Source organism: Haliotis rubra, unplaced genomic scaffold (genome assembly GCF_003918875.1).
Source record: "Haliotis rubra isolate DU_JTF1 unplaced genomic scaffold, ASM391887v1 Scf334, whole genome shotgun sequence".
Classification (NCBI taxonomy): domain Eukaryota; kingdom Metazoa; phylum Mollusca; class Gastropoda; order Lepetellida; family Haliotidae; genus Haliotis; species Haliotis rubra.
In genome coordinates, this window is record NW_025767007.1 from 305543 (window position 1) to 323737 (window position 18195).

At 39.1% G+C, this 18195-nt stretch overlaps 2 protein-coding genes across 6 annotated transcripts; one reads left to right on the forward strand and one right to left on the reverse strand.

The window, feature by feature from the left end:
* Window positions 1-4920: 4920 nt before the first annotated feature.
* Window positions 4921-8980, reverse strand: LOC124284331 (superoxide dismutase [Mn]-like). Of its 3 annotated transcripts, none has more exons than XM_046720415.1 (5): window positions 8848-8980; window positions 8514-8707; window positions 6666-6769; window positions 6307-6470; window positions 4921-5969 (listed from the first exon to the last, which is right to left on the reverse strand). In XM_046720415.1, exons 1-5 carry the CDS (start codon window positions 8900-8902, stop codon window positions 5722-5724), a joined length of 765 nt encoding a protein of 254 aa, XP_046576371.1. In that variant the 5' UTR covers window positions 8903-8980; the 3' UTR covers window positions 4921-5721. The 3 variants fall into 3 exon arrangements, with proteins under 3 accessions (XP_046576371.1, XP_046576369.1, XP_046576370.1); XM_046720413.1 differs by lacking the exon at window positions 8848-8980 and adding an exon at window positions 8794-8821; XM_046720414.1 differs by lacking the exon at window positions 8848-8980 and having other exon boundaries at window positions 8514-8778.
* Window positions 8962-17598, forward strand: LOC124284330 (caspase-3-like). Of its 3 annotated transcripts, none has more exons than XM_046720412.1 (8): window positions 8962-9076; window positions 9877-10294; window positions 11012-11235; window positions 11900-11950; window positions 12907-12984; window positions 14372-14668; window positions 16284-16482; window positions 17347-17598. In XM_046720412.1, exons 2-8 carry the CDS (start codon window positions 9996-9998, stop codon window positions 17396-17398), a joined length of 1200 nt encoding a protein of 399 aa, XP_046576368.1. In that variant the 5' UTR covers window positions 8962-9076; window positions 9877-9995; the 3' UTR covers window positions 17399-17598. The 3 variants fall into 3 exon arrangements, with proteins under 3 accessions (XP_046576368.1, XP_046576366.1, XP_046576367.1); XM_046720410.1 differs by having other exon boundaries at window positions 8963-9076; window positions 17376-17598; XM_046720411.1 differs by lacking the exon at window positions 8962-9076 and adding an exon at window positions 9652-9675 and having other exon boundaries at window positions 17376-17598.
* The last annotated feature ends 597 nt before the right edge of the window (window positions 17599-18195 follow it).

Below are 18195 nucleotides of genomic sequence, written 5' to 3' on the forward strand. Positions count from 1 at the left end.
GTTTAAGAATCTATATAAAAAAATAACCTTATCAACTGTTCGCGAAACGATTAGCATATTCAGCCCTACAGTAAATACCCATCACAAACACGAGGAAAGGCAAGTCAATTATTCACCTGAAGAAAAATGCATCCGTTAATTGTCAAAATGGGGAATTGAAAGAGGCATCATTTTGATAGTGACGTGTCTTCCACCTCTCTTCAGTGACACTTTTTGACAAGCTTTACGGAGGTCTTGAATGTTGCAATTCCGTTCAAAGACCGTTTGCAAGAGCTTCATATGACGGTCTGTGAAATCTTCAAGGTTTGATCTGAAATTTAGACAGCAAAGACTTAAGGAGCTGTGATTCCATTTACTCTCCGAAGCTACCCCAGTCAAACCTAGATGAAATATACGGCACTAAAAGAGAAACCGATCGGTGGTGCTGGAAACCTGTGGATCAAGTGTACCAGGGTTCGATTCCGCATGGCGCAGTGGGGCATACCCGTTTGATTAAATGTTTGTTCGTGAGGTCAAAGACCCGGGTTCGATTCATGACACGAATTAAATGTGTGGGACCAATTCTTTGTGTACCCCTTCAATCTTTGAAAGAGTTGTCATGAAGCATATGTCTAATTATTTTCTGGACAATAGGTTGTTATACGAATACCGATCCTGATTCCAAGTAGGCCATTCTACGACTCATCAGTTAATAGAACTATACATAACAAATTTGCTCAGCTCTAGATAGGCGTGAAGACTATTGTATGGTGTTTTGTGATGTTTCAAAGGACTTTGACAGAGTGTGGCCCAGAGGATTATGGCATAAATTAATCAGCTACGGTATAGGTGAAGAATTACTTAAATGGATACAGTGTTACATCAGTGGAAGAACTCAAAAGGTGTTTTTAAATGGTTCATTATCAAATCCCAAATCTCGTGCAGCTGGGGTTCCCAGGGATCAGTTCTGGGCCTCTTTCTGTTTATAGTATATGTTAATTATATTGCCGATAAACTAGATTGTGCTGCACGCTTGTTCGCAGATGATACATCAATGGGATTTTCGTCTATCAATCACAGGCTTATGCAAGATACACTCAATAGGAACCTACAATATGTATTGTGCTGGGCAAAACGTTGGCTTGTGACATACCATCCCAACCAAACAGAAGCTATACTTTTCAGTCTTAAGAATAACAATACAATTCTGAATTTAGAATTTGAAAATCAGTGTGTACGTTTGGAAAAATCTCATAAACATCTTGGAGTAACAGTTTCTTCTGATTGTAAATGGAACACCCATATTGATAACATTGTAAGAACAATGTCCCTGATGGTTTCATCAATGAGAAAATTAAAGTTCATGTGAAACAGAGACACTCTAAATAAGATCTTTATTGTATTTATAAGACCTCATCTTGAATATGCCTGTGAACTGGGGTGGCTGTTCGGTAGATTTAACCGATAAAATTGAAAAAGTTCAGTTTGAGGCCGCCAGGATAGTTACTGGTTTACCACAATATGCCACTAGAGAGACTCTAATTTATGAGACAGGGCCTAGATTTTCGAAGCTCTCTTAGCGCTAAGATAGTCGTAAGTGCCATTCATTAGCATTAACTTACGACTATCTTTGCGCTAAGAGAGTTTCGAAAATCTAGGCCCTGGTTGGCAATTGTTAAAAGAGAGAAGAAGATGTCGTAAACTGTCTTTATTAACAAAAATGCTCCATCCTACCTTTGTGATCTTTTGCTCAAACTGTTGAATCTAGGACAAATTATAATCTTAGAAACATTCGTGATCTTTCCCTGTCCTATTCCCGCACAAGTCTCTACACAGTCAATCATTTTCCCCATCATCTTCACAACTTTGGAATAATCTCCCGTTATATGTTAGAGAATCAGTTTCCCTTAAAAGTTTTAAATCGTATATAAGCTCGCGTAAGTAAAAAGCACCAGGATATTTCTCATTTGGTAATAGAAAACTCAATGTAATTCATACCCAGCTAAGATATTCAAATAGTAGATTAAATGATGATCTATATAGGATTGGTCTTATAGAGAACCCCGAATGTAATTGTAAATTTACCTGTGAAAATTCTCATCATTATTTTATGGAATGTTCTTTGTATTCTAATATCAGACAGGAAATGTTTCGAAATATAAGCAGAATTTGTAGCATTAGAGCACCAACAAACCTAGACGCACTATTAAATGGCAGTGCAGATCTTCCGTACAGTGACAATATTCAGATTTTTAAAGAAGTTCAAAAATATATATTAAAACTCCAAAAGGTTCAGTAATTGGATATAATGTTTCTGATCTAAATAATGCATGTATTCAATGTATTACTTTATTTTAAATATCTTATTCTCCTTTTGTTTATATATTTCTATCCCTGTACATATATATATAGACTGGTTTGTTTCACTTTTGCATGTAAGCACTGTAAATAGGAGAGGGTTTCACTAAGTTGGAATAACTTGTACCCAATCCATTCTCTTGAATAAATATGTTTAAATCAAAAGCCCATTCATGATATTGCTAGAATATTGCAATACATAAATTAAACCCTACGTACTGGCTCAAACCCGATTGGTAGAGTACAAGGCCTATCTTTGTTGGGTGTATAGCATATCCCAAGTGAGCAACAGTGTTTCATACCTTGTTAAGTTTCCGATCCCTCAGTTTGCGTTGAAGAACATACACCGTTGGCCTAGCTAGATTTCGCCGTGTGGACTCACCTTTGGTCGTGGTTCGAATGTCAGATTCCACAAGATGATATATGTAGGTTGGTTCGCGTTCGTTGGTTTCACCATAGTGGTAAGCGTTATTACCTATTTCACTTCTTGCGCTTTCCCAACATCAAGTTAACCGTGAAGATCCAGGTTAGAATGCGTCTACAGTAACCCATGCTTGTCGTAAGAAGCAACTAACGGGATCGGGTGGTCAGGTTCGCTGACTTGGTTGACACATCGTATCCCAATTGCTTAGATCGATGCTCGTGCTGTTGATCACAGGATTGTCTGGTGCAGACTCGATTATTTACAGACTGGAGCCATATAGCTGGAATATTGCTGAGTGTGGCGTTAAACAACAAACAAACCAACAACCAACCCAACAAGTAGTAATATAACTGAAATACAGTCCAAAGAACTCACTCACTCACTCACTTATTTACAGTTGTGGACTTGAGACCGCTTTGCGGCCCTGGTGAGATAAGGACGTTTTCCCTCCGTCAGTTTCTGTCATGTAACGTTTGACCACTATATGAGCCACCTGAACCCAAACGTTCAGAAGCAGTGTCTCGTACGACTCAAATCTGCTGGATTTAAAGTGACAGTACAGTTTAAAGTATACGTCAGATTTTCTTGTCTTCTAAGGCATCTGCAGGGGCGGATACAGCTTTTTGAGAAAGGGGGTGGGGTGGGGGTTTGGGGTGCACTACTATTGAGAAAAGGAGGGTGCACACTTCATTTTCACAGGGTTTCAATGGTAATTTAATAAACTTTCAGGACAAAAAAAGGGTGGTGATGGGGGGTGTGTGTGTGTGTGCACCCCTGCACCCCCGTCTGGATCCGCCTATGCATCTGGGAAACAGAAACAGTAACAGGTCGATGCTCATGATGTCAGTCACTGGATTGCCTGGTCAACGCACGGGTGTTTACATGCCGCTGTTATATGATTGGCTTAATGGCGTTATCCCGCTAAAACACAAAACAAAAATGAAACACTAACAAGTAATGCAACAGATGACTTGTAAAGTAAACTCCCTTACCATGAGGTCTTCTGGTGACATCTGGACAGACATCCCCCGAAAACTGTGGGTCGAATGTTCAGGTGCTGCCAAGGCGCTAAACACCTTAGACGACAGTTCTAAAAATGGACTTTTCTTGGCATGGCATGGCATGACGAACGGCAGTTAATGGCATGCATGCCCTGTCACAACATTGGTGCTAACTTGAACATAAACCACATGGTTATCAGTTGACTTGTACAGAAGCACGTGGCCACCAGCAAAGCAAATGATTGGTCAAAGCCTGACGACCAATGACTGTGGTGAATCCCATTACCCATGCTGCCAATGTGAGGCCAATATAAGGAGGAGACTGGCAGGTGTTCAGGTCTTTGAATGCCAGTGATCCCCAGCTGTATGACTGTGGTCTGTGTGTAATCGGGTTTGGCCCAGACAATCCAGTGATTGACATCATGAGCATTAATCTACGCTATTGGGATGCAATAACATGTGTCAATCAGGTCAGTGAGCCAGACCCCCTGATCCCATTAGTTGCACAACAAGCATGGACTGCTGAAGACCAATTCGACCTGGATCATCACCTTATGTGCAACAAAGAATGCACACTAAGGTTGACAGAACACTTTAATCAACAGAAATAATAATGTTCTCTGTGTAGTCCGTGGTACTTAATTAGTCTTGATAAGTATCTCTTGAATAAGCTTGCTGACTCCGATCTCTGTAATGTATGTATACAATTCCAATCCTATCTCATGCCATAAGTGAGTGAGTTAGGTTTTATGCCGCTATTAGCAATATAATATCACAGCATTGGACCCAAGAAATGGGCTTCCCACTTTGTACCCATGTGAGGAATCAAACCTTGGCCTTTGGTGTAATGAGTGAACACTTTCACCACTGGGCTACCCCACCACTCCTCTCATATAACATGAACTCCCCCCCAACCTGCCCAAGGATGCAGATTATCTACCTAAGCTCTTAAAAACAGAATGACATTTCAGAGAGGTCACATGACCAGAGAGGCAAGCTGAATAGGCAGTTCAAGAAGTGACATTGACAAAAGGGGAGGTAACTGCTCGGTGCATTTGGGTGAGGTATTTTGAAACTGGAAATATTCTAAGGGTTGCAAACATGTTTCCACTCAGGATTGATAGATAACAGAGAGATACAAAAGAGAGAAACAGGATACGTATTTCAAATACATTTTATTACAAAATTTCCAATCATAGGCTGGATAGTATATCTTTCAGGAATCCTAAACAATGTTAGATCCCAGCAACATTTCAGGGCCAGATCAAACAAATTTCCATTTATCCATCTAATGGTTTTGATCAAATGGATGGTTTGGGTAAACATATTCATTGTTGTGATCCGAAATATGAGTGAGTGAGTGAGTTTGGTTTTACACCGCTTTTAGCAATATTCCAGCATCATCGCGGGGGGGACACCAGAAATGGGCTTCACACATTGTACCCATGTGGGGAATCGAACCCGGGTCTTCGGCGTGACGGGCCAACGCTTAACCCACTAGGCTACCTCCCCCTCCGAAATATGAGATCATTATTACATTTACATACATATGAAAGCCCCAGTAAACAGCTACAACAAAACTGAATAAACATAAGTTTCAAATGACTCAGATTAATGCAAAAATCATGAAATAATAGCAGTTGAATAAAACATGTCTAATAAGCTGTGTGATTTAATGTCATCTGTACTAAGTTGAGTTATTTCACACAAAGATTCAAGTTATAATAAAAGCCCCAGTAAACAGTTACAACAACAAATACTTCATAAGCATAAATTTCAAATATAAAATTTAAATGTCAATGGCAGCTACCATTACTCAGATTAATGCAAAAATCATGAAACAGCAGTTCAATAAAACATGTAATATAAGCTGCATGATGTGAAGTCATCTGTACCAACCATGCTGAGCTATTTCACACAAAGATGCATCAAGTCTTAATCAGATTTAATTGGTTTTCATCAGAGTTCATCATGGACTGTTTTCTGCCACCAAGCATCAATTTCTGCCACTACTTCCCAGTCAACTAGTGTCCACCAGTTTGACACGTGGTCTGGGCGTCTGTTCTGATATTTCAAGTAATAAGCATGCTCCCACACATCAAGCACCAGAATTGGGAGGAGTCCCTGGGATAATGGAGAGTCTTGATTGGCTGTAGTAGACACCAATAAACTGCCATCTCTTGGTTGACGTGACAACCAGACATAACCTGAGAATAAAATGCATGATGAATTACTCCTGTAGTCAACTTACAATATATCTATTTCTTTCCATGCAAATTACATTTTGTCGAGCACATTTGCCTTCAGTAGAATAGAACAAATAATGCTTTTCATATTTTATTCTACCAACTGATGATATATAATTAAAATGATTACATAACAATGTACAAATATAATAATAATTTTGATAAGAATATTTTTCTTCTTCTGTTTAAGAACAATTAAAAGGAGATATTACAGTAACAGTTGAGAAATGGTGAAAAGGGGGGAACTTTTCAAAGGTAGTGCTGGAGGAAGAGTTAATACGTAGTCTGTGAGGATCACCTGAACCAAACAGTTTTGCTGCTTCTCGTGTGAAATGTTGCTTGAAAGCAGTGTAGTTGCCAAAGTCAGCCTGTATGTCATTGAGAAGATCTGAGTGAGGTAGGCGTTCCTCTCCGTCAGGGCTTGGTGCCATTACAGACCAATATAGGTTATGGTTTACGAATCTGAAACAGAAAGTGTATTCAGCATCTCTTTCTCTGACTGAACATAAAATGCTCTTAAAATGGATCATATCTAGAAACTGAAATGGAGAAATGTCAAATGATTTCACAATTTGGTAACATAATTTTGATGAACAATGTGAACTAAATCCAGCAAGAGGAAATATTTTTAAAGCAGACAAACTCAAATATACTTACCCTCCTCCATTGTTTCTGATTGCATTTCTGTACATTTCAGGAACCTCGTCAATTTTGGTCAGAATATCTAGGATTGACTTAGAACTAAGTCCAGCATGATCCGTCTGTAAAAGAGTATATTGTGAACATAGTGAGAACAGGCAAAAACAGCATATACACTACAAAATTGTATCAAATGTGCTGGGAGAAAACAACTCAGATTTCAAGGCAAGGACAGCATCCTATAGATTATTAGGTTATAGAGAATATTTTATCATTGCCATACATTATTTTAATATAAACAGACAAAACTATAACTTTTAGTCATCCAGCCATTCTTGTTAACCCACATCATCACCTGATGCTGATTAGCATCAGCCAACCAACAAACTGGGTTTCTGACCAGCAAGGGAGTGTCTTTTTAAAACCAGGGGAATCCCCTTTAATTCTCCTATTTGATCAGACTATGCTTAAGAACATAATGAAAATCGCGGTGGGCGAGCTGGCTAAGGCGCCAGGCTGGTGATCCAGCGAGGTTGAGGTGCCAGGATCGAGCCCACCTGTGACCGGGTGTAAAAGCCTTGGAGTCAACTTTGTGTGCAGACTCTTTCAGTGTTGTCACAACCCCTAGTGTACAGTACACAACCCTGTGCACTTAAAAGAACCCACAAATCCGTTGGTATATGACCAGATGGTGGCCACATGAATATGTGCAAACACCTAGTTGCGGGTACAGCAACGTACAGTAAACTTGGACAAAGTACTGTGAGTATGTGTCCCAGTCCACCCAACTGTGAATGGGTACCTTGTTAGGGTCAGAAAGACACAATAACTCGGTGCGCCTAGTGGCAGCAAGAGTTGTATACTCCCCAGGGAGTTGAGATTGATAACACGATGTGCCGTTGAGACTGACATCCAATGATCGAGGGAAAAATACCAGCGCCTTGAGCATGCACCAGTTGTGTGGATATGTGCGCTATATAAATATACTATGATACTATAATTAAAAAAAAATAAATTACCTTAAAAATTTGTATATGTGTGTAGATATGTATGCACAATTAAGTACAATTATGTACTTTAGCATACAGCAATTATGTGTACGTATTACTTTTGCAACAATTAAATTTACTTATGACTGACTGACTGACTGAGTTTGGTTTTACGCCGCTTTTAGCAATATTCCAGCAACATCACGGCGGGGGACACCAGAAATGGGCTTCACACATTGTACCCATGTGGGGATTCGAACCCGGGTCTTCGGCATGATGAGCCAACGCTTTAACCACTAGAAATTTACTTATGAACTCAAAATTGATGATTTTACTTTTTCAAACAAATTGCATAAAATACATGAGCCTTCTTCACATTTCATGATAATTAACTTCAAATTCCACATTTTATCGACAAGTTTGTAATCAGCTATTTATTTACCTTAAGTCTCTGGAGGGATACTATGTACATTTTCACTGTGCATAATAGTGACAGCTTAACGTTTTTAGTCTTGTATGCATTGTTCAACAAAACGAAAAAAAACCCATATGTACCTTAATTCCCCTGCCGGTATATAATTTGTTATGATAGACTGCTTCTCATACTCCAATAGGTCTGGCCTCGCGAACACAAGTAAAACCTGTTGAAGTCCATAATAATCAAATTTGTATTTTGTATACCGCGAAAAAAAAACCCACCCTTATTTCGACGCTTTAAAAGTTTTAATTGTGTTTCCCTTTTATCATCACAGATATTTTACGAAATTCATACCTAAGTATTCGAAAAAATATTTTGATCATACTCATTTTAAATAGAATATTCCTTTGAATTAATTTAGATTGCAAACTCTATTTCGCCAAACGCTGCACCACATACATCTGGGTCAACCCGCCACTGCCTGAGAGCCGCATTCATTTTCTTGGTATACGCTGCGTGATGGCCTGTGTGGTGTACGCGCACCGTTGCCTCGTCAATTATTGGTTCTAAACTGTTGTAGGGGTAGGGAAGATCTGGTAGTTTGTAATCATCGGAATAAATTTCCATGCCATCATACGGCATCGAAAGGACAGCTGAAAAACAAAACACAAACCAACACAAGATATTTCGAATCGTGGGCGACGCCATTTTGAAACAAACCCAATGTCACGTGACTTACATATGACCTCCATAACGAAGATTTCACGGTAGTAAATTATGTTATGAAACCAACCTGAAGTTGACAGATCAAGGCCTGCTTCAATAAAAACAGGTAACGTTATCATCATCACCACGAGAAGCTTATGATGGAATACTGTTTAAGAATAAGAGAGTGGAGAGGAGGATACGGGGAAAACCCGCAGTGCTAAAATTAGAATTCGACTTCGGAGAAAATGACGATTTCCGACTTTCTTTATCGACATCAAAAATCTGTAACAGTGTTATGACAGGCGAAGTAGCGGGTAAGTTTGCTATTACCTCTGACCAGATTATGCTCTAATTGCTACTGATCTTCACCTAACATTGTAATTGGTGTCGTGTGGAACTGATTATAAGAGGCATTAGTTTTCGAGATTAGTCCAAATAATTTGAGCCAATTGAGGCAGATAATATTTTGTGTAAATGGTGTGTTGGTTCATTCATCATCCATCCAGAATTATGATAACAAGTTCTACGAAAATGTGTGTCTGATGTGTACACATAAAAAAACGTTATTATAAATTTTGAACGACTATATCCAAACTCATAATCTTCGACCCTGTTTCCCTGTTTTTCCTTTGACACCATACTGCTAATTCTAAGTTTGTCTTAAACTTCTAGATGAAGACCATGATACAAAGTTTTGAATGTAGTATTGTCACTATATTCTTTGCTTGATATCATGTAGTTGCTTTAAATTTATGTTACGAAACACTGGGGTTTGACCAGAGACCATCTCTGACGAATCGAAATTCACGTCCCCTTCCCCAACCAGTCTCAGGTTGTGTCAAGAAAATGGAAAACGTCTCACAGGAGCCTAGCTAAAAACCTGTATACATTGATCAGGCAAAATATGTGCAAGGTCAGAAAGAAATGCTGACAAATATAATTTGTAGTGTAACCCTAGATGTTTATATACCTGTATTGTATATATATATTGCATGGCTTAACATATGAGTTTCTGTAATATTGCTGACAGCAATCAACATTCACTGACTTAAATTTGAAACAAGCCTGACAGCTGTATCAGCTGTATGTATTGATCAGCTTTCATCATCTACAGGTTATCATCATACTGTGATCTCATGGACATGGAATGCCAACAAAAATGATCAGATCATAGACTGAAGTGAAGCTGTGAGACACAAAAGACACAAGGCAGTGTATCTTTACAGGGAAGACATGTCAGTCACAGACAGTCTCCGACAGAGGTTGTTGTCAATTTCGGATGGTTTGACTGACGATGATGTAACTCACATGAAAAGTTTGTGTTTAGATGTCATTAGTAGGAAAGAAGCGGATGACATATCTAGTGGGTTTCAGTTGTTTGAACTGTTGGAGACCAAAGGGAAACTGACAGATGATTATTTATATTATGTGGCTGATCTTGTGAAGTGTGTTGGGCAGGTTTGTTTGCTTGATCACATTGATCAGGGGAAGACAACCTTTGGCAAAGGGAGATGTCACATTAACACATTCAGGTGAGTAATGAGAATATATACATGTACTACTCAACAATTAAGGAACACAGATTTTTGCATTTTTGGTTGGTTTGTTGTTGAACGCCGGATTTAGCAAATATTAGCAATATTCCAGCTGTATATGGTGGCGGTCTGTAAAGAATCGAGTCTGGACCAGACAATCCAGTGATCAACAGCATGAGCATCGATCCATGCAATTGGGATACAATGACATGTGTCAACCAAGTCAGCGAGCCTGACCACCCGATCTGTAAGTTGCCTTTTGCGACAAGCATGGGTTACTGAAGACCAATTCTAACCCGGACCTTAACGTATTAGAATTGGCTGTTCAGTTTGTCCATAACAGATAAAGTATAGTCATACAGTGTTTTTAACTTTGGTGGACAGACACAACATGGTAGAACAATTGACCATACATACACAATTTAGAGTCAGCAAGGCATAAATTCAGATGTGTCAGAGCGCCATGTTTTCTAATATGGGAACAAAAATCGAAGCTTCCTTCCTAGTAGTCATGTACATTTTTCAGGGAAAGATGGTTTATGGCTTTCTCATATTTTGTACATTTTAACTGTTTTTAACAACATGATCAACATCAGCATCAACATCATCAATACTTACAAAATATAAGATGTAAAAAATCTTCTGCAGCCATTACGATGAGAATATTAGCAGCATTATTAACATATGTCAATATGAAATCTGTATACATTTCAGATTATATTTGACCAAACTGGCAATGGAGATTGATGACAGTGAGTTCAAAGCCCTGAAGAAGTCTTGCAATTGCAACAAGGAGGAGATAACTGAGTTCTACCAGCTGATGACTTTTCTAGAGAACAGGAAGAAGATAACAGTGCGTGATATCAGCTTCTTGGAGGAAGCATCCAAGAAGGCCAAGCTTCAGGGCAGGATTCCTTCCATTCTACAGTCATTTAGAGGTAATCTTATATGATAGCGTGGACTTGTCTGTAGTTTGTGTCATGCTTTTGATAAAATTGTATATTTGTTGTAAACTTTTTTCACATCTGTTAACATGCACTCTTAGAAATCACTGCAGCAATGATGTTGTAAGTTATGTAATTTTTTTACCCCCTTTGACACCTGAATTTGTGTCCTAGGGAGGTAGGGAGGTAATCAATTTTGGACACATGTACTGGGGGGGGGTTGTCAGCAATTTTGTACACAATTATATTTAATAATTATGCTTAAAAAATATGGGAAGGGGGAAGGGGGTGTTGTCACTTACTTTGTACATGCTTCTCCATAAAAATCATCATCACCCCCTTGCAATAAATTATGAACGGTCCCTTATTGTACTAAACCATCATATCATAAACCACTGGACCAGAGAAATTGAAACTTCAAAACTTCAAATGCTTGTTTTATACCAATGACAATGCCTGACTTTGTTCAAGAGGTTTAAATCTGATTTTCAATGTGTTCTTCCAAAGCCATATTGTAAATCATTAATGACAACGCATTCACCACCCCTCAATGATAAGAATACCTGTGACATATTAGTATTTTCAATTCCTGAAGCCAACTCTTGTATGATAGCTGCATCCAAGAAGTGTTACTAATTGATAGGTCATTTAATTTCAGATCAATTGGCATATGAGGCTGATCAATACAGGATTACATCAGATCCAAAAGGTAAGATACATTGATTTTCAATCAATATGCTAAGTTTTAGTATTATTGAACAAATATATGTCTGTTTTATGCTGTATATTAGTGTTTGATAAAAAACTGGAACCCTATCCACAAAGCATTTGCAGCACTACTTAATTCACTAGCCAATGATATAATATAGAGTTACGATAAGTTGTAACATTACAAAAGCTTTGTTGTTGGATCCCAGTTGATGTCCCCTCAGTATAGGTTAGTGTTGGGAATCGGAAACCAATTCACTATCGATTATCGATGGACTTGTGGTGAACGATTATCGATTATTATCGAAATAACAAGCATATGACACAAACCTTAATATGTTTGTTTTTTGTTTCCTTTGTTTGTATCTTCAAAACTTTTGGCAATATTCCACCTATACTAGTGGTGTTTCGATGATAAAAAATATAGTCGAAAATTGACCGAAAGAAGGATTAAAAATTAATTATCGATTGTAAAAAACACATTTTCGTTTAATCGGAATTTTGTTATTTTAGAATAACACAATGAAATTGGTGATTACAGTAAAATGTATATATCCAGCTTTGTCTTGAATGAGATCTGACAGGGTCAAGTTTGATAAATAATTTCTTTCCGTATCCCCATGCAATATGGGCCTTGAAAAGGGTCCATATTGTCCAAATTTCTTGGCATTGAAGACCGGAAATTTAACCAAAGTTTCCACATTCAATTCATTGCATGACAGTGTCATATAAAACAGACAGACAGTAAAAGTCAGTAAGATTAATTAGAAACATGGGGAAAAACCCTTGAAATTGGTGATTACAGTAAAAATGTGTATAACCGTAATGCACTGGCTTTGGTTCTGTGCAGTTTGGTGTATTGAAGCCACCAGGGTCTTGCTTTGAAAAGCCTGTCCTTAGGGGCTAAATCCCTCACAGGGTCCAGTTCTGATAAATAATTTCTTTTCGTATCCCCAGGAATCTGTGTCATTATCAACAATGAAAAGTTTACTTCAGGTCATCATCCAGACAGACAAGGAACAAATGTTGATGCTGGTGAGTGAAAATATGTTATTTGTATTGTACTAAATGTCCTTTTTTGCATTTTCTTATTACATGTAATTGAAATTTTATTACTTCTTAATCAGGTACCAGATACTGCAGACTACGGCTCCTTGTGATCAGCTTCTTTGTTAAACGGCCTTCACACAGCAAACTAAAGTCTGACACCACATGTTCTTAAAATTTTGTAAAGTTGTCAAACTCACGTTTTCCCACGTCAACACATGTCATTTGAGCGCCATGTCTCTATCGGTGCGATCATGTGACAATTCCATTGACTGTGATTGGTTGTTTCTGAACAACATGAATTTGACAACACTTGACACGTCAAACACTAGTTTGACTGTTGAACACCGAAAGTTTGATGGTAGAAAGGCTTCCTAGAACAGCAGACCACTCTGAAATTGGTGTTGTCAAACTTTTGTTGACAACACTTTAGTTTGCCGTATGAAGGCCGCATTACAGTGTCATTAGTAGTTTCTTGTTTCTACATTTACTGACAAGCCGAAGGACTCTAGAACAGATTGGACCTGTGAAGATCCAGGGTAGAATAGGTCTTCAGCAACCCATGCTTGCCATGAAAGGCAACTATGCTTGTCGTAAGAGGCGACTAACGGGATCAGGTGGTCAGGCTCGCTGACTTGGTTGACACATGTCATCGTATCCCAATTGCGCAGATCGATGCTCATGCTGTTGATCGCCACCATATAGCTGGAATATTGCTGAGTGCAGCGTAAAACTCAACTCACTCACTAGAACAGATTGAATGGAATGGGAGTGAATGAGTGAATTTAGTTTCACGCCTCTTTAAGCAATAGTCCAGCAATGTAACAGCGGCATGATGAGCGAATGTTTTAACCACTAGCCATCCCCACCACCTCTTGAATAGAAAATGTACAATATATATTACAAATTAAACCTTTAGCATATATTTTCTACAATTCATTGCGTGAAGCCCATTTTCTGGTGTCCCCCGCGGTGATATTGCTATTAGCGGAGTAAAACACAACTCACTCACACAGTATAATTCATTGCATGACATGCAAATGATGTCACACATTTTCACGGGTTTTCATTGTTTAAGACTTGAGAATATTTTGTGGTTGCCATTTAAGGCGGTAAATATTCATTAAGCAATGATCATATATGAGGCACACACAGAAAATAATTGTATTCTTCCTTTGCTTCCTGTGTTTTGCATAATATACAAACTCTATTTTTGATAATTCCCTGTTCAATGATCATTTGATTTGAGAATTGATATTTCTAGTTTTTTTGCAATTGGTTTATCTTAAATTCTTTCTAAACTGAATTTGAAATACTGCATATTAAATGTTTAAATTATGGTGATAGTCTTGTTAATTTATTTTTGCTTTTACAGGTAAGTTGGAAAGACTTTTTCATCGTTTCAAGTATAAAGTTGAAAGATACAACGATTGCAGCGCCAAACAAATCACTGACATCTTAAAGGAGATATCTATGCGGGACCATTGGCGCTATGACTGCTTCATCTGCTGTGTGTTATCTCATGGTACCACTGGACGTGTGTTTGGCGTGGACGGGATGGACGTGACAATATCCGACCTATTAGAACTGTTCTTTGACAGCAGATGTCTTTCACTAGCTGAGAAACCCAAACTCTTCTTCTTCCAAGCATGCCAAGGGACTGCCACTGAAGGTATATGGTGCTTTTCTGGATTTATCACGTACGGTTTTGATATATACTACAAGCAAAAAGTATGGGAACACCCTAAAATTTGATATTAACTTAAACGTGGTTAGGTCATTTATACTCTAAGGTAAAGGCAACTTTGTGTTTGCTTAATGGGCACTTTAAACGACATGTTGGAACATGCAGTGAAGCAATTGATTCAATATTCGTTGAGTTTGAGTGAAATAAAACATTGTCAAAAACAGCGAAAAACAAGCTGAAACACACCAGCACCATGTTTGATTCAAATGTTGTCACAAGCTGCATGGAGAGTCTGTTTTCATCATGCACCAGCCCGTTGTGTTTGGGCGAGTTTTAGGGTGTTCCCATACTTTTTGTTTGTAGTATATATCAACATGTATATTTAGGCGGAATTACTAAAAAGTTATTGTAGTAGAATTTCCAGGTTTTACTCAGACAAGATATCATCCAGACAAAAATGATTCAGAAAAGAAATATATTATTCACTCACTCTCACGCAAGCATGCACAGAGCTTCACTATGTAATACTGTGAGAAAAGATCAGAAATTCTAATCATCAGTGCATTCTGAATTTTGAGGGAGCTGAGTTGTGTCCCTTTGGTTGAGCTAGGATCCTGTTGTTTGTATCCAAGATGTATTCTGACCCATGGTAATACCTGCATCACTTCCGGCTTTCCTCACATACAGTGAAACCTGCCAATACCGGCACCTGTCTAATCCGGCACACTGCCAAAACCGGCATAAATTTTTTGTCCCGCCATTTAACAACGATATTATGATCATCAAAACATTGTCTAATCTGGCACCTGTCTATTCCGTATTCCGGCACGACTTTCCGGTCCCAACAAGCAATTTTAACTGTAATTAGTCCAATCAAGGACCCATAATCCAATACACTAATTAATCCTCTTGGCACGCTAGATAATCAGGAAGTAGTGATTGCACGGTGAATCAAACGCTTTAAGCTGGCATGGGTATGAGCAGTCCAATCAGGGTCCCTTAATCCAATACACTCCTCTCGGCACACTAGATAATCAGGAAGTAGTGATTGCGCGGTGAATCAAACGCTCTAAGCTGGCATGGGTATGAGCAGTCCAATCAGGGTCCCTTAATCCAATACACTCCTCTCGGCATGCTAGATAATCAGGAATAAAGAGATTAGCGAGTGTAAATGGCAGCCATGTTCGAAAATGATTGTCAGTCTAATCCGGCATCCTGTCTAAACCGGCATTTTATTTCAGTCCCGTGGGGTGCCGGTTTAGACAGGTTTCACTGTAGTTAGCTGGCACACTGTTAATTATTCTCTCACCACCCTCTCATCAACCTGACCCATGAAGATCCGGGTTAGAATTGGTCTTCAGTAACCCATGCTTGTCGCTTGGGATCGGGTGGTCAAACTTACTGACTTGGTTGACACATATCATAGGTTCCCATTTGCGTAGATCGATGCTCATGCTGTTGATCACTGGATTGTCTGGTCCAGACTTGATTATTTACAGACCGTCGCCATTTAGCTGGAATATTGCTGTAAGATGAATGTGCTTTTTGATTTCACTTAAAGAGATCTGTGATCATAAATAATTTCTTCTCACTGTCTCAGGACTAAAAATGGATTTGCCTACAACTGGCGTGACAGCTGATGTCCTAATGGATGACAAGCAGCCATCAGCGGTTGACATTGAGGGCAATATGTTGCTGGGATATGCCACGCCCCCTGGGTTCAAATCCTTTCGGAGTGGCGAGGATGGGTCATGGTATATTGAGGCTCTTGTTGGCAGTCTGAAACGAAGTGCAGCAAGGTAGTGTATGACTGAAAACTTCTGAGCCTAATGTTGAAAGAGTGAGTTAGTTTAGTTTTACGCTGTTTTTAGCAATATTCCAGCATCATCACGGTGGGGGACACCAGAAATAGGCTTCACACACTGTATCCATGTGGGGAATTGAACCCATGCCTTCGGCGTGACAAGTGAACGCTTGAATCACTTGGCTACCCCGGTGCCCCTCATGTTGAAAGAACTGGGAGGGAAGTCAGCTGAACAAATTGTTTTGCTGTGATAAGACAATAAAATAAGTAGGTGTCTGTGACCTTTGGAAAATGGCAGTGTATGAAATAAGGCCCGTCCGACCACCTGAGACGGGCTAGATTTCAGATGGACAGTCCAAATTTACAGCTCGCCAGTCCGATGGTCTGGTAAAAATTTTAGGTGTTATATACATCTGAGTCATATCTTGGTGTCTGGTCTAGTTAAGTCCATTTTGGACTGGTAACATTTTGAAGTTACCAGCCCTGATGTCTGGCTGGGGTTTTGGCTTATTTCATACACTGAAAATGGACAAACGTTTTGGCTCAGGATGGATTCAGGTTTCATCCGAGTCACAAATCATTGCAAGAACCTTTCTGGTTAAGCTTCAGACAGAGCTAGATTATCATGAAACATGTTTTACTTCTGTGTTTTGTATCAAATGTCAGTAGCCACAAGTGCCTGCTGAGCTAGTAATACGACACTTTGTCATCACCATATCATAGAGATTGCTCTGGATCTTCTTTAGTGTTTTGGATGTTATGTCTTCAAGAACCACCTGGGTTTAAATTTTGATGCCCAAAATAAACAGGCATTTGACTTAGTTGCATGGTCACTTGGCATCAACTTTATGTTTCCCAGGTCATTGGATATCTTTCATATCTTTACAGAGAAGACATATTGGGTATTTTGACTCAAGTTAATGATGACGTCTCTCGGAAAAAGGGCTATGAGAAAGATGGATGTCGGTATGTGACACAAATCCCATGTCCTGTTTTCACTCTCAAGAAGAAGGTTTTGCTTGATTGTCAATCCACGGTTACCCACCTACAGTACTGAGGAGGATGACTGACACACAAAAGGCATCTGTATAAATAAAGGAATCATACTGTCTTTGTTTCTCATACATGAGTGAGGGTGTTTAGTTTTTATGCTTCTTTTAGCAATATTCCAACAATATCACAGTGGGAGATACCAGAAATGGGCTTCACACATTGTACCCATGTGGGGATTCGAACCCGGGCCTACAGCGTGATAAGCGAACACTTTAGCCATTTGACTACCCCACCACCCCTTCTCATACACGAGGGGACATGAAGAATCCACTGTGCCACAAAGCTCTTTCCTGAACCAATTGTGCATGTCTTTGATTGGGTCCTCAGGTACTCAAGCATGGGTGGGTTTAGAAAGACACCAGTACCCAGCCAGTAATAAAGACAATTATTGGATTGCGTTTGGTTTACCCAGTACTCTTTTGCACCCATGAAGACCTGGGGACGAATTGGTCTTCAGCAACCCATGCTTCTCGTACTGACTTGGTCGACACATGACATTGTATCCCATCTGTTTAGATTGATGCTCATGATGTTGATCATTGGATTGTCTGGTCCAGACTCAATTATTGAGACAGTTGACATATAGATGTTTGATTTGCATTTTAGAAGATGCTATTCGATGAACATAGAGACTTTTCTGGGTTTCATCTTCTTG